At 39.3% G+C, this 27,718-nt stretch overlaps 1 protein-coding gene across 2 annotated transcripts; it reads right to left on the reverse strand.

Moving 5' to 3' along the window:
• Positions 1-182: 182 nt before the first annotated feature.
• On the reverse strand, positions 183-27,690 carry Rbm34 (RNA binding motif protein 34). Of its 2 annotated transcripts, XM_027948043.2 has the most exons (11): positions 27,587-27,690; positions 27,339-27,510; positions 27,138-27,262; positions 23,967-24,180; positions 22,326-22,385; positions 18,791-18,834; positions 6,032-6,115; positions 5,626-5,689; positions 3,967-4,006; positions 3,663-3,781; positions 183-2,225 (listed from the first exon to the last, which is right to left on the reverse strand). In XM_027948043.2, the coding sequence occupies exons 1-11, from the start codon at positions 27,637-27,639 to the stop codon at positions 1,944-1,946; spliced, it is 1,257 nt and encodes a 418-aa protein (XP_027803844.2). In that variant the 5' UTR covers positions 27,640-27,690; the 3' UTR covers positions 183-1,943. The 2 variants fall into 2 exon arrangements, with proteins under 2 accessions (XP_027803844.2, XP_071475935.1); XM_071619834.1 differs by lacking the exon at positions 22,326-22,385.
• Between the last annotated feature and the right edge of the window lie 28 nt (positions 27,691-27,718).

Raw genomic sequence — 27,718 nt, forward strand, 5'->3', positions numbered from 1 at the left:
ATCCCAGTGAGAAAGTACTTGGGTAAGTGATGTAAAGCATTCCTTTATATTCTCATTCTAAGTGAGAATTCTTTAACCCTGCATTTTAAGCCCAGAATCATTATTAGAAAATACATTCACAAGGCAGAGTTTGGGGGGGGGGGGGGAGTGTGAGTAAAAACAAGAATAATGCTCATGATCAGTCAAGACAACCAATAATCTTTATTTACAATCATTAAAGTCTAGCCACTGATGACCACCCATATATAACTCTTGTTGCTAAAAATTTAATCACATATAGCATACCACCAGTATTTTTTTCAAGTAACAAAGAATTACACAAAATATCTGGGGATTTTTCTACAAAACACATATTTCCTTTCTCCCTAAGTCATGTGTTTTAAATTATATAGTAACACATGCAAATTCCGCCTAGAGAAAGTACAAATTTCAATTAAACAGTAACAAACATGAAGTAAAATTTTAATGTTACTGTTGTGTTTTCAAAAGCTATCAATTCATAGGTCACAAGTGTATGCAAAGGATACATATGGCCATAAAATCTATAGTCTACAGATGTTGCATTTTTATTTTACTAGAAATATGTGCAAAATGCTCAACAATGATTGGCTAACAAATACTTACTGAACCCTACTTACAAAAACTCAAATTTCTAAATGCCATAAGGGATACCAAATATAAAATGTGCAGTCCTTGGATACAGGAAAATGAAGCTCTATCAACTCTCTACAGAGCTATTTTAAAGATCCACTAGGGGGCAGGGGATGTGGCTCAAGCGGTAGCATGTTCACCTGGCATGCGTGCAGCCCGGGTTCGATCCTCAGCACCACATACAAACAAAGATGTTGTGTCTGCCGAAAACTAAAGAAAATAAAATATTAAAAAAAAAAAAAGATCCACTAGGTCTTCCGTGTGTTACTTCTCAGACAGGATTTTCAAATCAGCTATAACTCACTTTCCCTTGACTGCACCCCTTGTTCACTGAAGGTTCTGCCTGCCAGAGATCAGCCACCATCATCTACCTCCCCCAACACCAGGCCTCCCTCCTGTATACCGCTCAGCTTGATAAGATCACTGAAAGGACACCAGCTTGTCACTAGGTGAATGCAGTGCTATTCTCTTCCCTTGTTGAACTTTCTTTATACTTTGTGCCTTACTGTATTTTATTAGAAAACTTTTTCTTAAAAATTATTTTTTTTTTCTGGAAAGACCATTTTATTCTACACAGTGACACTATTTAAGGAACACAAATTTTCCAAGAACATTTTTCAAATTAAAATAAAAAGTGGAAACTGATGACCAATATGCCAAGGATTTCAATAACCAATCTAGTCACTGGTTACATATAAGAAATGAGAGCCACATTTCATTTTATATTCTTGTTGGTTAGTTATTATTGGGTTAGTGGAATGAGATAAGAATACAGAAGTACACTGTCTCAAGTGCAAGGAAAGAAAAATGAGTAGATATTCTACAACAGTTCTTGAATCTTTCTCAGGGTTTATGACTAGACTTGGGATCAGCATTCCCACTTTGAGGCTATTAGACGTGGTCTAAGTGCAATCAGTATTAAGATTTGCTTTTAAGTTTACTTACTTTTTAATTTAGTCTCATTCCAAGTAATAATATTCTTGCAATCACCATCTGAAGTATAAAAATGTGTATTTCTAATATAAACTAATAAATAATCATTAAAATCTTAACATTCATCTTAGGTCCAAAGTCATCTCTTGTACCTTTAGTAGTGACACATAATCCATGGTAACTAGTTTGCGCATCTAAAAACAAATGCTGCAAAGGTAGCATTATGATGCAAACCAACTAAGGCTGTGGAAGTCTTCATATTTCACACATAGGATCCATAAACATCCTGACTCAATTCCTGGGTTCATCCACTTAAATCAGCAGTCCTCTACAGGAAAGAGAGCATAGGCTTCCGACGGCTACTTCTGTTTTCTCTGTTTCTTAGCCTGTCTACTTTTCTTCTGTCCTTTCTTCTTCTTTTTAATCAGAACAGCCTTTTCTCCAATAAATACACGTTTAGAATGTCCTGCATCTTTGGAAGCAGAATTAAGACTCTGCTTAGGTTTACTGACTTTTTTCAAACCTGGATTTGAATTTTGCTGTTTTAATTTTTCCTTATTCACAGAACGCATGACTCTGAGTTTTCTTCCCATTAGCTCAGAATTATTTAATTTCAGAGCAAGATGAACAGCATCTGTGTCCTGCAATTTAAAAAAAATTCCAATACGTTAACTTCCAACAGAAATGCACCTGCAAAGGGACTAATAAAACATCCACAGAACTGAACTGCAGCGATTGTCAAACTTGCCCAGGAGCCCTACTCTGGAAGCCCAATCTTGTGTGTGCTTGCTGTGCTCTTCCTGGTTAAGCTCTACACAGCCCTAGGAGCACTCAAGCTGCCTTGGCAAATCCTAGGTGAGTCATGGTCAGACAGGCCTCACTGCTCCATCGTAAGGGATCTCAAATAACATGCCCACTTTACACCAATAAACCTTCTCCCAAGGCACCTTTCTGTAAAAGTCCTACTGTATGGTGAAGGCAGGGAATTCTCCATTACAGTCCTGAAGATATGGGACTAGACATTCTATAGAGTTCCACACAGGTCCAAAATCCTATTATTATTTTACTTTAATAAAGAACTATTAATGCTAATTAACCTGAATGTTTGTTAAAGAGACTCTACAAGCTTACCAAGTGAAAAAGACAAATCAGGGAAGCAGTAAGATCTCTAGAATATACAACATAGGCAGGCAACTAAAAAGCTACCTAGTGATACTTATCAAGTCTTCAAAATGGTGATATACTCTGACTTACATATATCCCAATGGGGTGCTTCCTAAAGAAGTAATCCAAAATGCAAGAAACACATAACCACTATAATTCCATTATTATAATGAAGAACAGAGAACACTGATAACATTAGGGAAACACTATATGTTACATCACTTACTGAAAAATGCTTACATGACAGAAAATAAAGCAGGGTTGCAAAGATTTATGTTTGCAGATAAAAGTCAACTTTAAAGAAGGAAAAAACTAAAATGAACTATACAAAGGGGTTACTGCTGGGTAAGAAAAAATTAAGTGCTATGTAAATATATTCTTTTACCACTTAAAGCTGGACATGAAACACTGGCTAATAATTAGTGAATGAAATTTAATCTTGTGCAAAGACTAAAATTTTCTTCAGACTGAAGTAAATTATTTTTTTTTTCATTTTACACAAGGTGGAGATTCAGATATTTAATCCTGGTAATATCCAATATCTACAAAACTACTTACTTAATAGTGTTAGTACAAAGAAAGGGAGAACCTTTTTTTGGTTAGGTGCAATTACAGCAATAACGCTCTACCACTGAACATAATGAATTTAGTTTTCTTCTCCTTTTTTTTTTTTCTTAATATTTTTTAGTTGGTGATGGATCTTTATTTATTTTATGTGGTGCTGAGAATTGAACCCAGTGCCTCACATAGGCTAGGCAAGTGCTCTTCCACTGAACTAAACCCCAGCCCAATGAATTTAGTTTTCTTAAGTTAGAATTTGACATGAAAATAATAATGACATCTGAATGATGACTTAGCATTGACAATTCCCTGAGCACTTCACGGGATAGTAAAAATGCATTAGTTTTCCATACCTTAAAGAGCACATAGCCAAATCCTTTGCCTACTCCTGTAACTGGGTCTCTCACAATCCTCACTGCCACAATACTCCCACAGTCCAAAAAATGCTCCTCCACAGCAGATTCTTCAACTTCTAAAACAAAAACAACCACAACAGAAATAAAATTTGCCTTCTCCTTGGAAAGCTTGAGATATTTGATAGAGCAAGTTCAACATAGCCAAGAACATATTATTACGTTACACATATCCTAAAATTATGTTAAGCAAGACATTGAGTTATGACTGCCCCTTATTTTAATAACAATATAACAAACTTACTGAATGGGAGATTCCCCACAAATACTGATCTCTTGTCTCTCTGAAACAAAGAGGGTTAATAAAAATCACTCAATGGACCATAAAATGGGAAGCACCCTAAATTCTCCCATCCAGCATACCCCCACATCTGAAGGGTCATGCACCTTCTGACTTAACCATGCTTCTACCCTTTGTGTAACTCTCACTATTCCATCTTCCTAATGGACTGAGTGAGCAAAAACTAGCAAGGAGGGCCTTTTCCTTTAGAATAGCACTGACACATAGTAGTGCTCAGGAAAGGCTTGCTGTATTGGGGATTGGCAAACCTTTTCTGAAAAGAGTCAGACAGCAAATGTTATAGGCTTTGTGGGCCATGTGGCCTGTAAAAACTACTTAATTTTGGCACTGTAGCTCAAAGACAACCCACAGATGATACAGAAACAAGTGTGGTTGTGTACCAATAAACTTTATTAACCAAAACAGGGGGTTAGATGGGTATGGCCCTGAGGCCATGGTTTGCTGAAACTACGAGAGGATGCCAATCAAACAGGCCACTAACATATCTCAACTAGACCATTTTTAAAAATTTTTGTTTCTGGTACTGGGGATTAAACCCAGGGGTGCTTAACCACTGAACTACACCTCCAGACCTTTTTATTTTTTTTGTTTTGAGACAGGGTCTAAGTTCCTTAGGACCTCACTAAGTTTCTGGGGCTGGCCTTGAACTTGTGATCCTCCTGTCTTAGCCTCCTGAGTTGCTGAGATTACAGGCATGCGCCACTACACCCAGCTCAGCTAGACTGTTTTGACATCAAAAGAAACACACTATTTCTGGGGGTGAACCCCTACAAACCATTCTTCATCCACTTACAGACGCCTTTGCCAAAAGTGAACCTGATCCCACTGCTCCCACATTTGAATTTCTGGACCAGCTCCTGACAAATCCAGATTCCTCTGCATTGATCTGGCCTTTAACTCTTACTACTACGTTCACACCCTATCCACCCAATAACACTGTCAAGCTCTTGTCAGGCCCTGAGCAATAGGGTTTCTGTCCCCACTGTTAATACTCCCTTTTCTGCCCAGATATTGCTATCACTCAAAAAAAAATCCCCCCCCCCATGTAAATGTTACTCATCTTTCAAAAATGATATGTGATCCCTTCTCCTGGAAGCGCTCCTGTCTCTTCTTGCTGTCATGTCCTCAAGTCAAGTGCCCCATTTCTGAATTGAGCATCTTGTGCACTTGTAACAGTATTTACCATAAAGCAGAATCACAATTTATCCCTCTGCTTATCTCCACTATATAGCATGAGAGTTGAGACTATATCTTAGAATTAAATGCCAGATCAAGCAGGTTCTTAAACACTGTCTAGTGAGTAACTGAACTTTTAGACCTCAGTCTAGAAAACAAGGTGTTAGGCCAACTTTCCATAACCATTGATAGTGACAGAGTAGAGAAATCTTCAAGGGGAAGATGACTTGTTCTTAAAGGCAATGCAGATGCTAGTCCTTATATCCCAGCCCCAGCACCAACTCTGTGATCCCAGAGGACAAAGACTGCTTCATTTTCCTAATGTTCACATTACTGATTCCACCACCTCCCAGCTAATCTCAAAAGAAAATATTTCTTTCCATAAGGTTCTAGTTCAGTTCTTTAAACCAACTAAGTACTACTTACAGACGAGGTCTCAGATGCAAGATCAACTCGAATACGAAATCCATCTGCAATTTGGGCCCCATTTCTGTATTATAAATATAAGGTGGAAATGGCTGTTAAAAATAAGCACTAAATTGGGACTGGAGTTGTGGCTCAGCTGTAGAGTGCTCGCTAGCATGTGCAAGGCCTTGGGTTCGTTCCTCAGGCCCACATAATTAATTAATAAATAAAGAAAGAAAGAAAGAAAGAAGGAAGGAAAGAAAGAAAGGTATTGTGTCAACTACAACTAAAAAATACTTACAAAAAAAATAAGCACTAAATTACTTAAGTATCTGCTCCAATGTGAATCTGCTGTAATGTTAATAAAAAAGGTCTCCATAGAACTAACAGGACAATCATTCTTTACAAACCTCAAAGACATAATTACCTTTTCAGTGCTTTTGTAGCAGCAATCTCATCCTTAAACACAACATAAGCATTAATGTTTTTCTGATCAGGATGAATTTTACGTCTACACAAGAGAAAGAAAAGACAACAATCAAAGTTACTAAAATAAATCTAGCTTTTCTCCTACTATCTACACATATGACAAAAGAATTCCTGGGTGGAAGTTTCATCTGTTTGGGTAAATATGTAGTAAGAATTCAAAAAGAACAAAGAACTTTCATGGACAGCTTATTCAGTCAACAACAGGTCAATGCCCTGGTAGCCACGGTCCAACCAGCAGCCTCTCTCTATGGCCCCTCGAAGTTACAGTCCCTCCTTTCCCTTCAAAGGTCATCAAAGGCCATCATCAGGCCCATGTTTGTAAGAACTGCTTTCTGCAGTGTGCTATCGCTCAAGTGTCTATTCCTAAACATAACACTTGGCTCTTGTCTATTTTTTTCACTCAATATGTCTTTGGAGTATCATTTAATTTACAAGATTCCCCATCTCTTATTGTTTGAACAGCAGAATTTCCCAGTGCCTGAATTTTCCTGCTGTAAACTAGCAGTGCAGTCCAACATGTACCTTTGTCATGTATTTCTTGGAAGCTGACAGCTGGATCCAAAAGACTGATAAGGCTCGGACTGGGCCCTTTTGTCAGGACCTTAGATAGGTTATATTCTCTGATGGGGAGACACATTATGACTGGTTTTCATTCTTTCTTAATGACAACAATCATTAAGATTTAGCTCTTGGATCAACATGGCGGCGGGCGCGGAGAGATCAAGTCTCTGACCTCTTCAGCTACGCGGGCATAAATGCTGTTTGCTCAGGATCACTAGGCAATGCTGAGCTCACGTGGATCTGGGGCGAACAGTCTGGGCCCCTCACAACACACACACCGAGCCTGGATCGGCTGCATTCAAGCTCTGGTTCGCCTGCTCCTCGTGACTCAGCACTAACCATCCCGCTGAAATAACTGGTCCGCCCTTCTGAATGTACAGAGGTAAAAGCCAACCCAGCCTTCATAGGCAGTGGCCACAGGATTGAAACAGGGGCTTGGGAGAGACAGTCAGGACCCACCCGTTGCATTGGTCACCCGGCAAAGGGAACGAACGGTCACCATTTGCATGGGATACCACCATGGCAGAGAACTGATGTCACGGGCGGAGGACATAACTTCATTGAAACCAGCACAACAGGTGTGTAATCCCCTGGCCATCTCTCTCCACACAGCGGGGAAACCTTAAGGGCCCCTCCCAGCTCTCCTGTGAGTGCGATAGCCAGACAAAGGGAATCAGGAGTGGCGCGGGACTCGAGGTGTGGAATTCCCGGCTACCGCTCCCACCAGTGCTGACAACTGAGGTCTCTTGCACCAGCTACCGGGGGCGTGGCTACCGGAGGGCAAGCAAATTCGCTGGGGGTTCTCAGCCTCAAGCTCTACAAACTTAGGGTCTGAGGGAGGCAAACAGGGAGATTGTGCCCAGGCGTTCATGAAAACAGGGCTCCCAGGAGCAGCAGACCTGGCGTGTAGCCAGTATTGTGATGAGCGTCACAGGTGAGCGGGGCCTGGCTTGAGGAAACACAAGAGAAGGCCCTAGGCACTCAGGATTGGAGACCCACCCAGTCTGGGAGGAAGAGCTGCTGCACAGTGATTGGTTCCCACCTATAGAGAGGAGAAGCTTGGCCCAGTAGGCACAGCTCCACCTACTGGAAGAGAAGTTAATCGAACTCTATGACTGCATTTATTATTATTTTTTTTCTTTTTCTTTCATTTTCATTTTTTTGTTGTTCTTTAACTTTTTTTAATGTTTTTAATTTTTTATTTTATTATTATTATTTTTTTTAAATTTTCATTTTCATTTTTTTATTATCATTATTTTTTTTAAGTTTTTTTTCTTTCTTACTTTATTTTCTATTTTTTTTCTTTTGCCTTTTCATTTCTTTTCAATTTTCTTATTCCCCCTTCCTTGAATTCTACCTCTTTAGTGACTTCTTCCCTTCCCTTCTAATATCTTTCCTCCTAAGCATCAAATAAATTTATAAGAGTAAACAGTAACTCAGCAGTCAAACAGAACAAGAAGTAACATGAGCAGCATAAAAAAGCAACGAAGAAAAGGAGTACAAACAATACAGGACAGCCTAAATATTCAGGAGAACCTAGAGTCATCAGAAAAATGGTCATATAAGGAACTCAAGGAATACCTTAGACAGATGGAATGGAACCTTAAAGAGGATACGAGACAACAAATCCAAACAGTGAAAGACCACATTGAAAATGAATTACATAAACAGATAAAAGAAGAAGTTAAGCATCTTTATCAGGAGATAGAGATTATAAAAAAAAAATCAAACAATAATTCTAGAAATGAAGGAAACGATAAACCAAATTAAAAACTCAATTGAGAGTATCACTAACAGAGTGGAGCAAGTAGAAGCCAGAACGTCAGATAATGAAGACAAAATATATCATCTTGAAAAGAGTCTAGCCAACTCAGAAAGGCTGGTAAAAAATCACGAGGAAAACATCCAAGAGATATGGGATAACATAAAAAAAACAAACTTACGAGTCATCGGGATAGAGGAAGGTACAGAGATTCAAACCAATGGAATGAGTAACCTGCTGAATGAAATAATTACAGAAAACTTTCCAGAAATAAAAAAGGAAATGGATATACAAATTGTAGATGCATACAGGACACCGAGCTCACAAAATCACAGTAGACCAACGCCAAGACACATTGTTATGAAGATATCCAATATACAGAACAAGGAGAAAATATTAAAAGCTACAAGAGAAAGGAGGCAGATTACATTCAGGGGTAAACCAATAAGGTTAACAACGGATTTTTCATCACAGACGCTGAAAGCGAGAAGATCCTGGAACAACGTATTTCAAACACTGAAAGACAATGGATGCCAACCAAGAATTCTGTATCCAGCAAAATTAAGCTTCAGGTACGACAACGAAATAAAAATCTTTCATGATAAACAAAAGCTAAAAGAATTTGCAGCCAGAAAACCAGCACTGCAAAGCATCTTGAGCAAAACACTACACGAGGAAGAAATGAAAAACAATAACCAAAACCATCAGTGGGAAGTGCCTCTGTAAAGACAGAGGGCGAGGGGAAAGCTAATCATGGAGAAACAAACTAAATTAAAAAAAAAAAAAAAGAAGATTAATAATCAAACATGGCTGGAAGTACAAACCATATATCAATAGTAACTCTAAACGTTAATGGCTTAAACTCTCCAATAAAGCGACATAGGCTGGTAACATGGATTAAAAAAAACAAATCCAACAATATGCTGCCTCCAGGAGACACATCTGATTGGAAAAGACATACACAGGCTGAAGGTGAAAGGTTGGGGAAAAATATACCACGCACACGGTCCTCGTAAGCAAGCAGGGGTGGCCATCCTCATATCGAATAAAATCGACTTCAAGACTAAGTTAATCAAAAGGGATAAGGAAGGACATTATATACTGTTAAAAGTAACCATTCACCAACAAGACATAACAATTATCAATATTTATGCACCAAATAATGGTGCTGCAACGTTCATAAAACAAATTCTCCTCAAGTTCAAGAATCAAATAGACCACAACACAATAATTATGGGTGACTTCAACACACCTCTCACACCATTGGACAGATCCTCCAAACAAAAGTTGAATAAAGAAACTATAGAACTCAATATCACAATCAATAACCTAGACTTAACTGACATACATAGAATATATCACCCATCATCAAGTGGATATACTTTTTTCTCAGCAGCACATGGATCCTTCTCAAAAAAAGACCATATATTATGCCATAGGGCAACCCTCAGTAAATATAAAGGGGTGGAGATAATACCATGCATTTTATCTGATCATAATGGAATGAAACTGGAAATCAATGATAAAAGAAGGAAGGAAAAATCCTACATCACATGGAAAATGAACAACACATTACTGAATGATCAATGGATTACAGAAGAAATAAAGAAGGAAATCCAAAAATTCTTAGAGATAAATGAAAATACAGACACAACATATCGGAATCTATGGGACACAATGAAAGCAGTTTTAAGAGGGAAATTCATTGCCTGGAGGTCATTCCTCAAAAAAAGGAAAAACCAACAAATAAATGAGCTCACACTACATCTCAAAGCCCTAGAAAAGGAAGAGCAAAACAACAGCAAATGTAGCAGGAGGCAAGAAATAATTAAAATCAGAGCGGAAATCAACGAAATTGAAACAAAAGAAACTATTGAAAAAATTAACAAAACTAAAAGTTGGTTCTTCGAAAAAATAAATAAGATCGACAGACCCTTAGCCATGCTAACGAAGAGAAGAAGAGAGAGAACTCAAATCACTAACATACAGGATGAAAAAGGCAATATCACAACAGATGCTACAGAAATACAGAAGACAATTAGAAATTATTTTGAAAACCTATATTCCAATAAAATAGAAGATAGTGAAGACATCGATAAATATCTTAAGTCATATGATTTGCCCAGACTGAGTCAGGAGGATGCTCACAACTTAAACAGACCAATATCAATGGATGAAACAGAAGAAGCAATCAAAAGACTACCAACCAAGAAAAGCCCAGGACCGGATGGGTATACAGCGGAGTTTTACAAAACCTTTAAAGAAGAATTAATACCAATACTTTTCAAGTTATTTCAGGAAATAGAAAAAGAGGGAGCTCTGCCAAATTCATTCTATGAAGCCAACATCACCCTGATTCCAAAACCAGACAAAGACACCTCAAAGAAAGAAAACTACAGACCAATATCTCTGATGAACCTAGATGCAAAAATCCTCAATAAAATTCTGGCGAATCGGATACAAAGGCACATCAAAAAAATTGTGTACCATGATCAAGTAGGATTCATCCCTGGGATGCAAGGATGGTTCAATATACGGAAATCAATAAATGTTATTCACCACATCAATAGACTTAAAGATAAGAACCATATGATCATCTCGATAGACGCAGAAAAAGCATTCGACAAAGTACAGCATCCCTTTATGTTCAAAACATTAGAAAAACTAGGGATAACAGGAACTTACCTCAACATTGTAAAAGCTATCTATGCTAAGCCTCAGGCTAGCATCATTCTGAATGGAGAAAAATTGAAGGCATTCCCTCTAAAATCTGGAACAAGACAGGGATGCCCTCTATCACCACTTCTATTCAATATAGTTCTCGAAACACTGGCCAGAGCAATTAGACAGACGAAAGACATTAAAGGCATAAAAATAGGAAAAGAAGAACTTAAATTATCACTATTTGCGTGTGAATCAGGCGGTATAGCGATACCAGACTTCAAACTATACTACAGAGCAATAGTAACAAAAACAGCATGGTACTGGTACCAAAACAGGCAGGTGGACCAATGGTACAGAATAGAGGACACAGAAACCAATCCACAATATTACAACTATCTTATATTTGATAAAGGGGCTAAAAGCATGCAATGGAGGAAGGATAGCATCTTCAACAAATGGTGCTGGGAAAACTGGAAATCCATATGCAACAAAATGAAACTGAATCCCTTTCTCTCGCCATGCACAAAAGTTAACTCAAAATGGATCAAGGAGCTTGATATCAAATCAGAGACATGGTGTCTGATAGAAGAAAAAGTTGGCTACGATCTACATACTGTGAGGTCGGCTCCAAATTCCTCAATAGGACACCCATAGCACAAGAGTTAATAACTAGAATCAACAAATGGGACTTACTCAAACTAAAGTTTTTTCTCAGCAAAAGAAACAATAAGAGAGGTAAATAGGGAGCCTACATCCTGGGAACAAATCTTTACTCCTCACATTTCAGATAGAGCCCTAATATCCAGAGTATACAAAGCACTCAAAAAATTAAACAATAAGAAAACAAATAACCAATCAACAAATGGGCCAAGGACCTGAACAGACACTTCTCAGAGGACATACAATCAATCAACAAGTACATGAAAAAATGCTCACCATCTCTAGCAGTCAGAGAAATGCAAATCAAAACCACCCTAAGATACCATCTCACTCCAGTAAGATTGACGGCCATTATGAAGTCAAACAACAACAAGTGCTGGCGAGGATGTGGGGAAAAGGGTACTCTTGTACATTGCTGGTGGGACTGCAAATTGGTGAGGCCAATTTGGAAAGCAGTATGGAGATTCCTGGAAAAGCTGGGAATGGAACCACCATTTGACCAAGCTATTGCCCTTCTCGGACTATTCCCTGAAGACCTTAAAAGAGCGTACTACAGGGATACTGCCACATTGATGTTCATAGCAGCACAATTCACAATTGCTAGACTGTGGAACCAACCCAGATGCCCTTCAATAGATGAATGGATAAAAAAAATGTGGCATTTATACACCATGGAGTATTATGCAGCACTAAAAAATGACAAAATCATGGAATTTGCAGGGAAATGGATGGCACTAGAGCAGATTATGCTTAGTGAAACTAGCCAATCCCTAAAAAACAAATACCAAATGTCTTCTTTGATATAATGAGAGCAACTAAGAACAGAGCAGGGAGGAAGAGCAGGGAGAAAAGATTAACATTAAACAGAGACATGAGGTGGGAGGGAAAGGGAGAGAAAAGGGAAATTGCACGGTAATGGAGGGAGACCCTCATTGTTATACAAAATTACATATAAGAGGTTGTGAGGAGAATGGGAAAATAAACAAGGAGAGAAATGAATTACAGTAGATGGAGTAGAGAGAGAAGATGGGAGGGGAGGGGAGGGGGGATAGTAGAGGATAGGAAAGGTAGCAGAATACAACAGTTACTAATAGGGCATTATGTAAAAATGTGTAACCGATGTGATTCTGCAATCTGTATTTGGGGTAAAATTGGGAGTTCATAACCAACTTGAATCTAATGTATGAAATATGATATGTCAAGAGCTTTGTAATGTTTTGAACAACCAATAAAAAAATTTAAAAAAAAAAGATTTAGCTCTTGGTGCTACTCAAAGGCTAAATCCATTAACTCAGTAGGTTTGCAAAATGGTGATACAATTTAGATAAGTCAAAAGAACCTCATAATGACTAGAGATCTTTTCCTGAAGATGTCAGCCTATTGTTTTGAAACAACAAAAATGCTAACACATGAATAGGTATCATTAAGAAGGAAAATGAAATATAATGCACAGCATGGCTCATAGCATTCTATAATAATACACTATACCATTTAATAGTTTTGTTATTTTATTTTTTTGCAATGCTAAGGATGAAAATCAGGGTCTCACACATGCCAGAGAAGCATTCGACCACTGAGTTACACTGCCAACACGGATGAAACCAGCTGCAATTTACTGGATACCTAACATATATGAGGCACTGAGCTAAACATTTTATGTCTCTCATTTAATCTCACATCTCAGATATGGGTATTATTTTTCTAATTTTATGGGTAAGGAAGCTGAGACTTGAGAAGTACATGACTGTGATCCTAAGTTTAGGTCTGAATCCAACTCTAGCTGACTCTAGAGCCCTGCTCTTTCTACATAACACACAGCTGCTGACGACATCCAAATCTAACACATTCTAGTGTATCCCCAGGAACACATGAATGCCACATGGTTTTGTTACTCTGGGAAAAAGACCTCCTTGGCATAGGGAACACAAAGGGCAAGCATGCAGTTCTGCTCCACTTGACTTGAAGAAAGGCCTTGAAACAAACCTGATGATAAGCACCAATAACTAATGATAGAGTTCTGCTCTTCTACAGAGAATGCAGAAGCCAAAAGAGCATGTTCCTTCTGCCCCTAAGAAGAAACCAGATAAACTACAGCATCATAACTTTTGTGGAAGCTATCAGAAAGCTGGAATTTGGGGGGAATTACAAGCTTTTAAGCTAGGAACCAGCACCTCTCTAAGGAGGAGACAGCAGGGATACTAGTTCTGCAGGGAGCTGGGCCTCCAGAAAAACACCTGAAGCCAATGATGCAGGACTATGCACCCACCCCTACCACCACCTCCACTGGTGTCCGCAGAAAAGACAGAGAAGACAGGAATGCATTCCTGGGCACTCACTACAGCCAAGAAAAAGGAATGACCAAGTCCCACCTGGATTCTTCTCCCAATGGAGAAGACTAAGCCTTTAGGAAACAGACGGTAACCCTGTCTTCCAGGGCACAGAGACCACTGTGGCTGAAGGAAGAGAGGTCTCCTACGATAGCAGAAAGATGGGAAATGTTCTACTATAGCAGAACTATCAAAGGTATAAGGCAAACTGGGTGTACTGGTGCACACCGTAATCCCAGCTACATGGGAGGCTGAGGCAGAAGGATCACAATTTCAAGATCAGTATGGGCAACATAGGGAGATCCTATCTCAAAAAATTAAGAGTTGGAGATGGTAAGGCACCCACTGTGTTCAATTCCCAGGATCAAAAGAAAGAAAAAAAACATAAAATTAGAGCTTGGGTGCACCGGAAGGAGGGGCTGAACAGTAACCTCCTGAGACACAGACTCCTGGGCTTGCCTGTGCCTAGATTGAGCCAATACAGTAGAGATCTCACTGTTCCCCACTCCCACCAGATTACCAAGCCAACCAACAAACAATGGCACTCTCTACAGTGAATCTTCAACAAAATTTAATACTTGCAATTCTTTTTATTTATCTATCTACTTATTTGTTTACTTTGTCATGCTGGGGATTGAGCACAGGGCCTCATGCTTGCCAGTCAAGCACTCTACCACTCAGCCACATTCCCATACCCAAACTTGAGAGCCTTTAAAAGACATCTTTAAAAAAGTATCACAAGCCAGCATGGTGGTACACTCCTGTAATTCCAGCTACTCAGGAAGCTAAGGCAGGAGGATTCCAAGCCAGCTTCAGCAACTTAACAAGACTATCTCAAAAATAGAGGAGCTGGGGTTGTAGCTCAGTGATAGAGCGCTTGCTTCACACACGAGAGGCACTGGGTTCAATCCTCAGCAACACATAAAAATAAATAAACAAAATAAAGGTATTGTGTCCAACTAAAAATATATATATAAAAAAAGAATAAAATTAAAAAAATAAAAAATAGATGTAGCTCAGTGATAGGGCATGCCTTGGTTCAATCCCCAGTACAAACAAGCAAACCACCACCAAAAACTGAAACAAAATGTTTGAAATATGTAGATCACAAGGGCTTTCATACAGAAAATACAGAGAACTCTTTACAGCTCAACAGAAGACTGAAAAGTCAAGAGAAAATGGGCAAAGTTTTATAAGCTTCTTCACCAAAGAACAGATATGAATGTCATTAAGCACATAAAAAAGATGATTAACATCTTTAAGTCATCAGCAAAACACAGATTAAATCTATAATGACAACCCTTTAGCATGGCAAATTAAGTGACTGACAATACAAGTGTTGGTGAAGCAACTGGAGGTCTCATTTCCTGTTGATGGAGATATAAAATGCTGCAACCACTTTTTAAGAAAATCTGGCAATTTCTTAGAAAGTTAAAATAAACCTACCATAGGATCCAAAACTCTACCACAGACACTTTCTTGAAAGAAAATAACTATACCCAAATATTTTTAATATCTTTATGTCTGATGGCCCAAGACTGAAATATCCTGAATGTTATATAACGGTGAATGGACAATTTTTGGTATTTCCACAATGGAATCTACTGAGCAATAAAAATAAATAAACCACTGATGCATGTAATAGAATGCCCAAATCTCAAAATCATCATGCTGAGCAAAAGCCAGACAAGATCATGTACTGGGACTGGGTGCAGCTCAGTGGTAGAGTGTATGCTTAAACTGTACAAGGTCCCGGGTTCAATCCCCAGCATCCAAAATTAAAAGAACATATTGTATGATAAAGCCATTCATATAAAACTGTAGAAAATGAAAACAAAGACAAAGTAGGTGAGTAGTTGCCCTAGGACAGGGGTGAAGGAATACACTGCCAATGCACAAAGTCCCCTGGGACTAGTAATAGTCACAAAATCATTACCTTGACCTAGCAATGATCTCACAAGTGCCCACATACATTAAAATCGTAGAAGAACACTTAAAATATGTTGTTTTACTGTAGATAAATTAAAACTTAAACATTTAAAAAAAATTTTGGCTTATATGAAAACGCAAAAAGTTTTACATAAGCTCAATCCCCCACAGAATCAGACCACAAGACAGAGAGAAAACATAAGTATTTCCTATCACAAAGGGTTGATTTCATTAACATCCCAGTGATCATTAAGACTAACAAATCAAGAGCAAGAAAAAAAAGTAACAAAAACAAATGACTCCTTAATACTTAAAAAGACATTCATGCATAAGAGAAATGCAAACTAGAAACACTTTCACCCACTGAACTGCTGTATACTGTTTTTATAAAGCATAAACGCTACTGTTGGTAAAGGTGTGGGAATATGAATATTAATAAGTGACCAACACCACAGGATGGCAGTCAAAATAATGAATGCAAACACCCTTTCTGTCCCGTTGTTTGTGACTAAAACATTCAGGGTCACTCCAGGAGAACTGGGCTGCAGGAAATAACCACACAAGAGAGAGAAATACCTTTATCTTTGGGGGTGCTGTGACAGCTCCTCTGACCTTAAGGGTCTACAGAAAGAAACAGAGCAGCGACCCCTTTTATTGAGGAGAAGCCATTCAAATGAGGCAAGGGATCAGGGGGCTGAGACAGCAGACCCCTTCAGGAGGTCTGCTGTCAGCGGGCTGATTGACATCTAGGAAGGCCACACCCAAGGGCAGAGTAAGAGAAGGGGACACACAAGGGGCATTTCTATGGAACATTCTATCCTAAACAGGGCAAGGGGTTATATCACAAAGGACCAGGTGAGCATACCTCGACCCATGGGGCTGCAGGAAGGCACGCCTACACATGAAGACATTTGGTTGCATTATTTCTACCCTCAAGATTGGGGCTACCATCTTTGGCTACTTAAAAGCAGCCAGATCACCGGGTGACCAACAGTGCCTCAAACCAATTAGGAGAGGAAAAACGCTGGTCACATGACGTGACAGCCTCCCACACCTTTCTAATGGAACAATTCACCATCACGAATTTATCCTACAGATCAATTAGCACATGTACAAATTATCTGAGTACAAGTTTATTCACCTACATCAGCATTATTTGTTATGGCCACAAAACTTGGGGGAAAAAAATGAATGACCAACAGTGGAATGTTTTCCAAATAAATTAAGATAAATCTGACAAGATACACTCTGAGAAAGAATTACTTTTATACTAATACAGACAGATCTCCAAGCTGTGCTCACTCAAAAAATGGAACATGTGGAATAGTGCAAACACCAAATATCACTGAGTTCAAAAGCAGGAGCTGTGGGGGGCAACTCAGTGGTAGAGCCTATCCCTAGAACATAAAGTCTCGGTTCCATCCCTAGACTCCTCCCATCCAAAGAACAGGTCATCTGTGGGGGAAAGAATATGGAAATACATAAAATATGCCTCAAGAAGGTTGCACAAGAAACTTACAACTTAGGGAAAAGGTACAGGAAGGAAACTTTTCATAGTACACACTTTCATGTTTTGTGCGTCTGAATCATCCACTTCATTACCCATTTAATTAAAAAACAAACAAACAAAACCCCAAAAAACAAAACACAAAACACAAAACCCTGGGAAAAAGGGAGACTGATGGCAATCACAGGATGCAAATTCCAATTTTCTGGCACATCCCACCCAAACTTCTCAGAACTGCTATAACATAATCTGGTCAGAACTTCTGTTTCTGTTGAAATTTAGGTTTCTGAGTTTCAGCCTCACACAGAAATAAGTGTTTATATACCTCAAAAAGAAGGGCTGCACTACACCAAGTCTCCCATTCCCAAAAGCATCTGCACAATACCCCAAGTTGAGGACCTACACATTCGGTCACCTCAACAAACATTGTGGAAGTCAGTCAATACTTATCAAGTACTAACCACACACCTGGCACTACAATGGTTATAGGGAAAGACCAGCAAAGACTCTGCTCTACCAAACAACTGCAAATTACCAAAAAAGCCACCAACATGTTCAAAAGGATTGAAACGCTTCTACCTTAGTGCATCTTAAAGACACCTCTGCAACTGAAATATAGCATTTGAAGTACCATCAAGAAAAAAACACCCAACAGAGAGAATAATATAAACCCTGCATAAAGCTGAAAGGGAATGAGAAATAAACCTTCCATGTGGAAAGAGGGAACAAGACTTGTATGTTACTCTTAACACCTAGAAAAAGGGGGGCATCCCTTTTTGAACCCCAAGCATCACCACCTGTATGGTCCCCAAACCCTCAGGGAACTTCAAGTGGCCACAGGCTGGTCATTTTTAAGATGATCAGCAAAACTAACTACAGAATTCCAATCTGACCAGCCATAGCAAGTATACACACTCCTGATTTTTAGATGTACCTTGCTCAGACACTGATACACACCTAAGAACGGAAGAAATGTGGTATGTATGATTGATGGCAAAGAATTTGGAAGAGAATGAAGATGTTTTGTGCCCAAACACTATAAACATTCTTGAAATTCTCATGGCACATTTTCAATAAATTATTTTCCATACTTTCTTGTAACTACAATTTAAATTAATATTTAAATACAAACATCTGACAAATTTATATGCTATCACACACAAGGAAATAGTCAAGCACACTAAATGATCAAATACAAAAATCTATGAAAATGCTAAGTAATGACCTCATTTTTTAACAAAAACAGAAGACAGGTTAAGACAACTCCTTTCTTTTAATTAAACTTACTTTATTGCTGCCAACTTTTTGGATAGAGTTCCTTCTGCTGGAATCTGTTAAGAGAAAAAAAAGTATTACAGAAAATTCAATATTTGAAATATTACTTCAATAATTTCCTTTCAATTGAAGCCAATATCTGTCATGTTGTGATCAGAAGCATTTTAGGGAAATGATCACATCAGAAACAACAGTCCTGATGGTTCGTGAGAGGGATGTCCTGGGCTCAGGACAGAAATCCCTACAGATGCAGCACACACCAGGCTGAACAGGCCAGGTCTGTCAGACGGCCTAGATAAAGTCAGCACACTGAGTTTGCCAACCGCCCAGTGACTCCAAGAGGTAGAAACGCCAGTAATGAAGGCATGAGAAGAAAAGGAAAATCATTTTATAGAGTGAGTGGGAAAAAAGCAATGCTTATAGATTAATATCTTGTTTATCTTATATCATTTTAAACATGTCTAACTAAATTGGTAAGTAATGTAAAAGGATTTGTTACCTCATCCGTATCTCTAAGTGTTTATGTATTCTAATTGGAAAAACATTCAGTGCTTTCTTAAATTGGGCAATATTCAGGATCACTTTATTTGCAGTCCTATTCAACCTATTTATTTAGCAGAACTGGGGACTGAACCCATGGGGGCACTATCATTGAGGCACTTCCCCAGTCCTTTTTATTTTGAGACAGGATCTCATAAGTTGTCCAGGCTAGACTCAAACTTGCAATTCTCCTGCCTCAGCCTCCTGAGTTGCTGGGATTTCAGGTGTGAGCGACTGTGCACAGGTTAGTCATATACAGTTTTTAAGAGTGAATGAATCAGGCAGATAATACGTTTTGGAAGAGGTGGAATTTCAAGTTAAAACATTTATAAATGTCAGGTCAGTAATGTGCCAAACACGGCTTGGGTACTAAAAAGGCCAAGGTGAAAATACACCAAGCCTGCAAGCTCACAATCCATGAATGGTGAATCTCTCTAGGCAGTTGTTAAAAATTTCCAGAACACTTTTCCCTCCCTTTACTTACCTAGTAAGTTTATACAGCAAAACTAAGAAATTTGAACTATTTCTTCTTTTCTCAGTTTGTCTTACTCAAATTGCTAATGTAATCAAACTCTCAGTGTAGACAGAAAAATAGTACAAGACATGGGGCATACACCTGTCACTGAAGATAATAAATAAATGCAACACCAAGCAATAAAGCACATTAAGAATTTACAGGAAGAGGGCTAGAGTTGTGGCTCAGTGGTAGAGCGCTCGCCTGGCATGCGTGAGGCAATAGGTTCGATCCTCAGCATCAATGAAAAAAATAAAATAAATGTACTATGACTATCTACAACTAAAAAAATATGTATTAAAAAAAAGAATTTACAGGAAGAAACACCACTTAATGGTATAATGTATCAGAAAAGGCTTGAAGAAATGCCAGTTTTACCTGCATACTGAAAAATATGGTAAAATGGTACTTTGAGGAGAATTGCAGGCCAAAGCAAGTAAAATGAGTCAAATGACAAAATCTGTATGTGGAGGAACATGCTACCAGGCTAAGCACTAAACACACATTTCAATGGCCATGAAAAGAACAGAGCTTCTACATACTTCAATACATATTCAATGTCATCAGGTGCTGGTGACCCAATGACAAGCAAGTTAAACTGCACTTGTAATCACGGCTTACATCTGACAGGGCAGGCAAACAATGGTATCAAATAGTTTCTAAACAATGCACAAAGTTCCAAGCTTCAGGATGGAGCCAAAGAGAACCCAGGGTGAGAGAAGAGACTGAGCAGGCTCCGCAGTGGTGAGGAGCAATACCAGGACTCAGGGTATGTGTGTGTTTATAGAATGTTAACAAGTGGCACAGAAAAAGTGGCAAGAGTTCCAGAAAACTGCTGGTAGCTGACAGTTATGTGGAGACAAAATATAGGAAAACCAAAGGAAGAAACTCTAAAAGGGTTTTACAACTACTCTCTCTCTTTTTTTTTTTTTGGTACTGGGGATTGAATCGGGGTGCACTTTACCATTGAGCTATATCACCAGTCCTTTTTTTATTTTGAGACAGGGTCTTGCTAAGTTGCTTATGGCTTCTCTACATTGTTGAGGCTGTCCTCAAACATGTGATCCTCCTGCCTCAGCTTCCTGAGTCACTGGGATTATGGCATGCACCATTGTGCCAGGCCCTTTACTACTAATCTAACAAGAGGTGATGAGAATGTAGCTAGGGCAGGGGGTACAAAAAGAATGACTCCAGCTGAAAAACTAGGCTGGGTGAGACAAAGAGTGAAAGGCAACTCCAAAGCCTGCAGCCAGGTGTAACCGAGGAACAGAGAAAATCAGCACACAGCATAGGTCAGAGTGGGGTACCGGTGGAGGTAAGCACAGGTACACTGCAGCTGGGGAGATGGCAAGACACACAGTCAGCAGACTAGGCAAGGTTCTAGTGTGGGGAAATGGGACTCAGAAAGGCAGATAAAACACAAATGGCAAACACACTGACTGACAGATTATGGTGACTACCAAACTCTCGAGAAATGTCTCCTTGTACAGCAGTGGACAGCCCTGACTCCTGAAACATTTGGCAATATTTAGAGATATTTTTGGTTGTCACAACTGGGGTGGGGAGGGTTGCCCATCTAGTGGGTGAGGGTCAGAGAAGTTACTAAATATCCTATAGTGCACAGGGCTGCCCTCAACAACAAAGAATGACTCAGCCTGACACGCCAGTGTATGAAGGCCAAGAAACCCTATTTTAGAGAATCACTTAAGAACAATTAGAAACATGAAAAAACATTGCCTACACTCTTTTACATTATCTATATTAATAAATAGTGTTCACGGGGCTGGGGTTTTGGCTCAGTGGTAGAGCACTCCCCTAGCACAGGTAAGGAACTGGGTTCAATCCTCAGCACCACTTATTAAAGATAAATAAATAAATAAAGGCATTGTATCAATCTACAACTAAAAAACAATTTTTTAAAATAAAAAATAATAGTGTTCAAGAATATATACTACCATAAGTTAATTATCCAGAAAGAAAAACATGAATGGGAAAAATCAAACAACATGAATTATGCTTATTTCATGCTCCAGGGAATGCGGCCATGACTGGTCCTGAGTATGCAACTGGTGAAATCAGGCATCCCTAATGTCAATCCAGTTTTAACATTAATTAACTAAAAGACACATCATCTACACCTGCTTAACCTCATGCCAACCTCCCACACTGAATGCCTCTTACAGGGTTGCCAAATTCCAGAAACACTATTCAGTATCAACAATTCTGCTTAATGTATTGACACAACAAAGTGATTCACCCACCCTCAAACATACACAAGAACATCACTTTACTTATTACATGAGCTTATAAATTATGTAACCAGTTTGACATTCAGAAACAGACACTGAGAGCCATCTTCTCCTGTGCTAGATTTACACCTACTGACTCCAAAATCTAAAGCTCTTCCACCATCCTTATTACCAAAAAGTCAGTTAGTTTAAATCACATGAAAAATTTTACAATGACTGAAATTTTAAGAGGGGGAGAACTTACTAGAGAACGAAACCGCACAGATTCTATTTGTCCATACTCCCTAAAAAATGACTTCAGTTTCTAAAATTAAAAAACAAAAACAAAAACAAATTAGTCCATTTTCAGAACATCAAGTAGGTGTCACAAAAAGTAATGCCATCAAATTGTCTGACAGTCTTTTCTTAAAAAACGTCATTTTATTTATTTATTTTTATGTGGTGTGGAGGATCGAACCCAGGGCCTTGCACGTGCTAGGCGAGCGTTCTACTGCTGAGCCACAACCCCAGCCACTGTCTGAAAGTCTAAAGCCAGTTTTCATTTTAAGAATAACCGAGAAAAAACAGAAGAGTACTGTTCAGTCAGAAGGAAAAGTTTTACTGAAACTTATAGTAAAACAAAACACAATTTCAGTTCCTATCAGTGCCTATGAGTTGCACAATACTTTTGTTTCAATCTTTTAGTCTTTTATCCATGTTAGTTGAGGGTAGACTGGGATTTTCACATATTCTCTGATTTTTTTCACATTGGTTTAAAACAAAATGAATTTTAAGGAAGCTTATGTCACACTAAGAAATGCTTCAGTTATGTCTAATTGAGACAACCAGCTTGAACAAACTCCTAGAAAGCAAATTTTAAACATTATTCCTATTACTGGATGTGAAGAACACATAGGTTTTATAGGTTGGGCAGTTTTATAAATAGGGCAATAATTTCTATAACTCATTCTGTTTTAAAAAAAAACTTACAAATGATAATTTGCTCAAACCAACATATGCCACACTCCCTTCCCTTAAGCCCCTTAACCTAATAGGAAGATAAATAAAACTATGTTACTGAGCAAAATGTGTGATGGCCTAGTAAAAAAAATCACAAATCAAATGCTAGGAGACAAAAGCATTAGGGAGAAAGGAAAAAACCAAGACATCTTTTGTATTGTTTTAAAGAAGTAGAATTTATATGGTCTTCAAAACACCAGCAGCTTTTTGATGCGAGAATTGTCAATACAGTGACTACTACATGAAAACAGTGCCAGGTGCAGGGGTGCACACTTGAAATCCCAGGCTCAGGAGGCTGAGGCAGGAGGATCCCAGCCTCAGCAAAAGCAAGGCACTAAGCAACTCAGCGAGACCCTGTATCTAAACAAAATACAAAACAGGGCTGGGGATGTGGTGCAGTGGCCAAGTGCCCCTGAGCTCGATCATAGGTCCCCCCGCCACCCCCCCCAAAAAAATAGTAACATAAGGGCATGTTTTAGATTTAGTGAACCTGACATAATTCAAGAAACTTAGAATGTACTCATTCTTTCACAACAGCAAATGTTTATAGAGCCCCTACTATGCTCAAGGTACCTTCTCATGTGTGAGAGACAGAGCAGTGAAGGAGACAGACGAATACCCCTGCACGTAGTTTTCATCCCAATGGCATATAACAGAGATGAGGCCGGAAGAAAAAAGCTTTTGATTTGCAAAAGCCTGAATTTGGACAATGACTATAGAAATAAAAAAGTGGGGCAAACATTGGAACCAATGTGTAGTAGAATGATAAATGTAGTCCTTGATAATAAAGTTATATCAATGACTTATCAAATTATGTGCTTACTCATAGTAAGAGAGTAGATAAAGTTATTAATTTCTTTAAATATTTACAAAACCACAAACTCACCTTCTTATTACATGTGACAGGCAAGTTCCCAACAAATATAGTCCTCTCATTCTTTAATCTTTCTTCTTCTTGATTGATCTCAATTTTCTTTCTTTGACTTACATTGTAGCTGTGTCTATCAGTTACTTTAATACTAGACTGGGAATTTTTCCCTTTCTGCCCTTGTTTCTGATGAATTTCTTCTTCTAAATCAGCACTTGCTAGAGCACTTTCCCTAATTTTAAGGCAAAAACATAGAATGAGAAGTTATGGAAGTAAGCATTTGACCAAGTACAATTCTACCCTCCTTATTAGAAACATTTCCCGGGACTTGTGGTTTTTCTAAATGTAAATCTACTACAAATAAATATATCAAAAGACTTAAAGTAGCATAACTAAAAAGAAACTAAGAGACTTAGAAAATGAATTCTATTACTCAGGAGTTAGAAAAAGTTAAGCACAAATTTTAAACACAAGCTAAAACCAGCCAAGCAATAGCAGCAGCAACAAAAGTTCATCTAAACAAAAGTCAGTTTATTTAAAGTTCTTGGAGATTTAGTTTACACTTCATCAAAGCCTAATTTCAGTCTCTGCTCTACAACTTGGACAATGCAGCATTCCCCAGGAATCTAAAAAGGTTTATATGGCCACCAAGCACTCACTTTGTAAAAAGAATTTGGTCAATAGAAAAAACTGGATCGCCAAACTTACAAAAGTTCTGTAATAGTTAAAAGGCTGCTTATCAAAAGTAAATTGGTGCACATAAAGACATAAGGTCTGACATGGATCCAAAGAGAGAACGAGACAGGGATCTTAAGAAGTGAGAGGAAAGAATGGGAAGTGGGAATCATTTTAAAAAGATTCACCCATGAGCAAATACTTGCTGTGCTCCGACTATGTTCTAGGCTCTGAGGACATGAAGAAACTATCAACCTTTCAATAGCAAAGTCAAGACAGGCCAAATTCAAAACAGAAAAAACATCAGCTAAAATACATGGTATAGGAACTTAAAAGAAATAAGAGAAACAAGATTTCTAAGAGGAGGAAAGCAGTATCTGGCACACAGTCCTCAAGAAACATGGGCTACAAGTACTTCTCCACCAGACCAAATCTCCACTACAGAGAGGGTCCACATCCAGATTTACCCACCATGGTATGTCATGTCACATCCAGATCTGCTCACCATGGTATGCCATGTATACAGTAAGATGGAAAGGAACTACGATGACATGGTAAACTAAGGTCCAGGTCAAGAAGAAATATCCATGTTATGCAAAAGCACTTAAATTTCTATTCTACAGAAGACGGGGAGCTACCAAAGATTGAAAATATCAAAATGATCAATATGAGCAACAGCCAGAAAGACAAGAAGAGGTCAAGGATGGAGAAGACAGTCGAGTAAGGAGATGACTATAACAGTGTGTATCTAAGAAGAAAACAGATTAACCAGAGCAGGGATGGAGGTGTAAAGGAGAAAACAAATTAAAGAGGTAATTAAAAGAGCACTGATCAAGTATGGTGATGCACACCTATAATCCCAGTTACTTGGGAGGCTGAGGCAGAAGCATCACTTGAGCCCAGGAATACAGGCCAGCCTAGGGATAAGGTGAGACCCTGTCTATTAAAAACAAAACAATAAAGTACAAGCATCTGGCAACTAATGGCTCATGCAGGGAAATGGAAGAGCACAGGATGATTCCTAAAACACTGGCTTAGTCAACTTACAAAGTGAGTGGAATCATCATGCCCATAAACAGATTTGATGAGGAGGATCATCTCCATTTAAAGCACATGGCACAGATGTCAGTAGGCAAAAGTTAAACAAGTCTAGAGATCAGGAGAGGGTGCACAAAACAAACAAACAAACAATGCCCACAATGAACAGTGAAAAAAAATTAAAGTTCTGAGAAGATGACCAGGAACAAGAACTTTAAGGAAAAGCAACATTTTAAAGAGACAAAATGAACCCACATTAACAGTGAAAAGGAAAAGACAAGCAAGAAGAGAATTAGAAGAAACTGCTCTCAAAGAAACCAACAGCTTCACTGATGAAAGCAGCCATGTAAAATGTGACGGAGAGGACAAGGGCTGCACTGCCCATTATATATGACGAGTAAGTCAAGATGCATCACCAAGCACTGTTATATTGTTTGGACAAAAACAAAAACACCACCAGACTGCAAGTCTGTGGAAAAGTTCATAAATCATGAAAAGGAGCCAGGCATGGTGTCACACTCCTCCAATCCCAATGACTTGGGAGGCTGAGGTAAAAGGATGGCCAAGTTCAGGGCCAGCTCCAGCAACTTAGGAAGGCCCTGAGCAACTTAATAAGGCCCTGTCTCAAAAAAAAGGGGCAGAGGATGTGATTCAGTGGTAAAGTATCCCTAGGTTCAATTCTCAGTACAATAATAAAAAAAAAGTCACAAAATGGGGAAGAGTCCAACAACAAACTACTTTTTCCCAAAAGTACAAATATGAAGGAAAAGACAGTGGGAACAGTAGCAAACACACAACAATCGAGAATGGGGGTTTTTGGTTATTGGATTTCTTTTTTCAAGAAGAGAACCTTGAGCATGTTAAATGGTTAAAAGTTCAAACACAGTGTGGTATGCTGTGGCTCAGTGGTAGAGCGCTTGCCCTGCAAGAGAGGCCCTGGTTTCTATCCTCGGCACCACATAAAAAATAAATAAATAAAAATAAAGATATTATGTCCATCTACAACTAAAAAAATATATTAAAGAAGTTCAAAGACAAAGGAAAAGAAAAGGAGAGGATCTGATGGCAAAATCTCTAAGGAGGCAGAACAGGTATGTGATAGACGCAGCACAGGTGGCAGAAATAATTTTTAACAATCCTCAGTACAGCCAAAAAAAAAACTAATAGAAAAAATTTCCTCCCTAGGAAAACCAAACTGACCTTTTATAAACATTCTCAAATAATTAATGATAAAACATAAGACATAAGTTCGATTCCATATGGGGAGGACACTCTGAATACGGCAAAGGTGAAACAGGTCTGTCCTAATGACTGCCAACAGTGGGTTCCTTATTCTTTGCAACTTCGTATAAGATTTTTACAAAAAATAGGACGAAATATGAAACGAGAAAACAACTAGGATGCATACTGCGGGCGTGTGAAGTTTCATTTCTTACCATACGATTCTTTAACGTCGGCTAAGAGAACTGTACCAACCTGTCGGCCAACCTGGCCTCCGTCTCGGACAGTTTCTTCCTCGCTTTCGTCTTTTGCAAAAGTGGCCTGCGACCCTGGGGTGGGCTCTCCTCCCGCGGCTCGCGCCCCCGCTTCCGCGAGGCTTCCTGTGGGGAGCGTGACGTCAGGCCGCGCCGAGCACCAGGGCGCTCAGGGGCCTTCGGGGACGCCGCGCGGGCTCACCTGTGGCGCGGGGATGTACACCGGGAGGGCCCGCGGCGCCGAAGCGCTGAAGAGGGCGGTCAGCGTGGTGTCGCTGCCTCGCGGAGCGCGCACGCCACGTAACAGGCTGTCGGCGACCTGTCCCACCAGGTAGTCCCCGGCCGCGCTCCCTCCGCCGTCGTCCACGCGCGCCCTGCGAACGGACCCCGATAGTCAGTCGTGCCCCGGCGAACGCGCGCCTCTCGCCCACCGCGCTGCCCACCACTCACGTGCGCCCCGCGCTTTTCTTTTTCTGAAGCTTGTTCTTCCCTTCTGAGGCCATTCCTCGTGCAAGACTTCCGGAACTGCCTCAGCGACAAACGCACCGCTCCGACCCCCCTTCCGCCCGTGACCACGCCCCT

This window comes from Marmota flaviventris, chromosome 12, assembly GCF_047511675.1.
Source record: "Marmota flaviventris isolate mMarFla1 chromosome 12, mMarFla1.hap1, whole genome shotgun sequence".
In the NCBI taxonomy this organism is placed as follows: Eukaryota; Metazoa; Chordata; class Mammalia; order Rodentia; family Sciuridae; genus Marmota; species Marmota flaviventris.

Bases quoted from the DNA above. Each gene is read 5' to 3' on its own strand.
- Rbm34 (XM_027948043.2), bottom strand. From the start codon at position 27,639: ATGGCCTCAGAAGGGAAGAACAAGCTTCAGAAAAAGAAAAGCGCGGGG. The intron at 22,386-23,966 runs GTGAGTTTGTGG...TTTTAATTTTAG, and splicing joins CTGTCACATGTAATAAGAAG to AAACTGAAGTCATTTTTTAG. The intron at 18,835-22,325 runs GTAAGTTCTCCC...TTCTCTTAACAG, and splicing joins CTGTGCGGTTTCGTTCTCTA to ATTCCAGCAGAAGGAACTCT.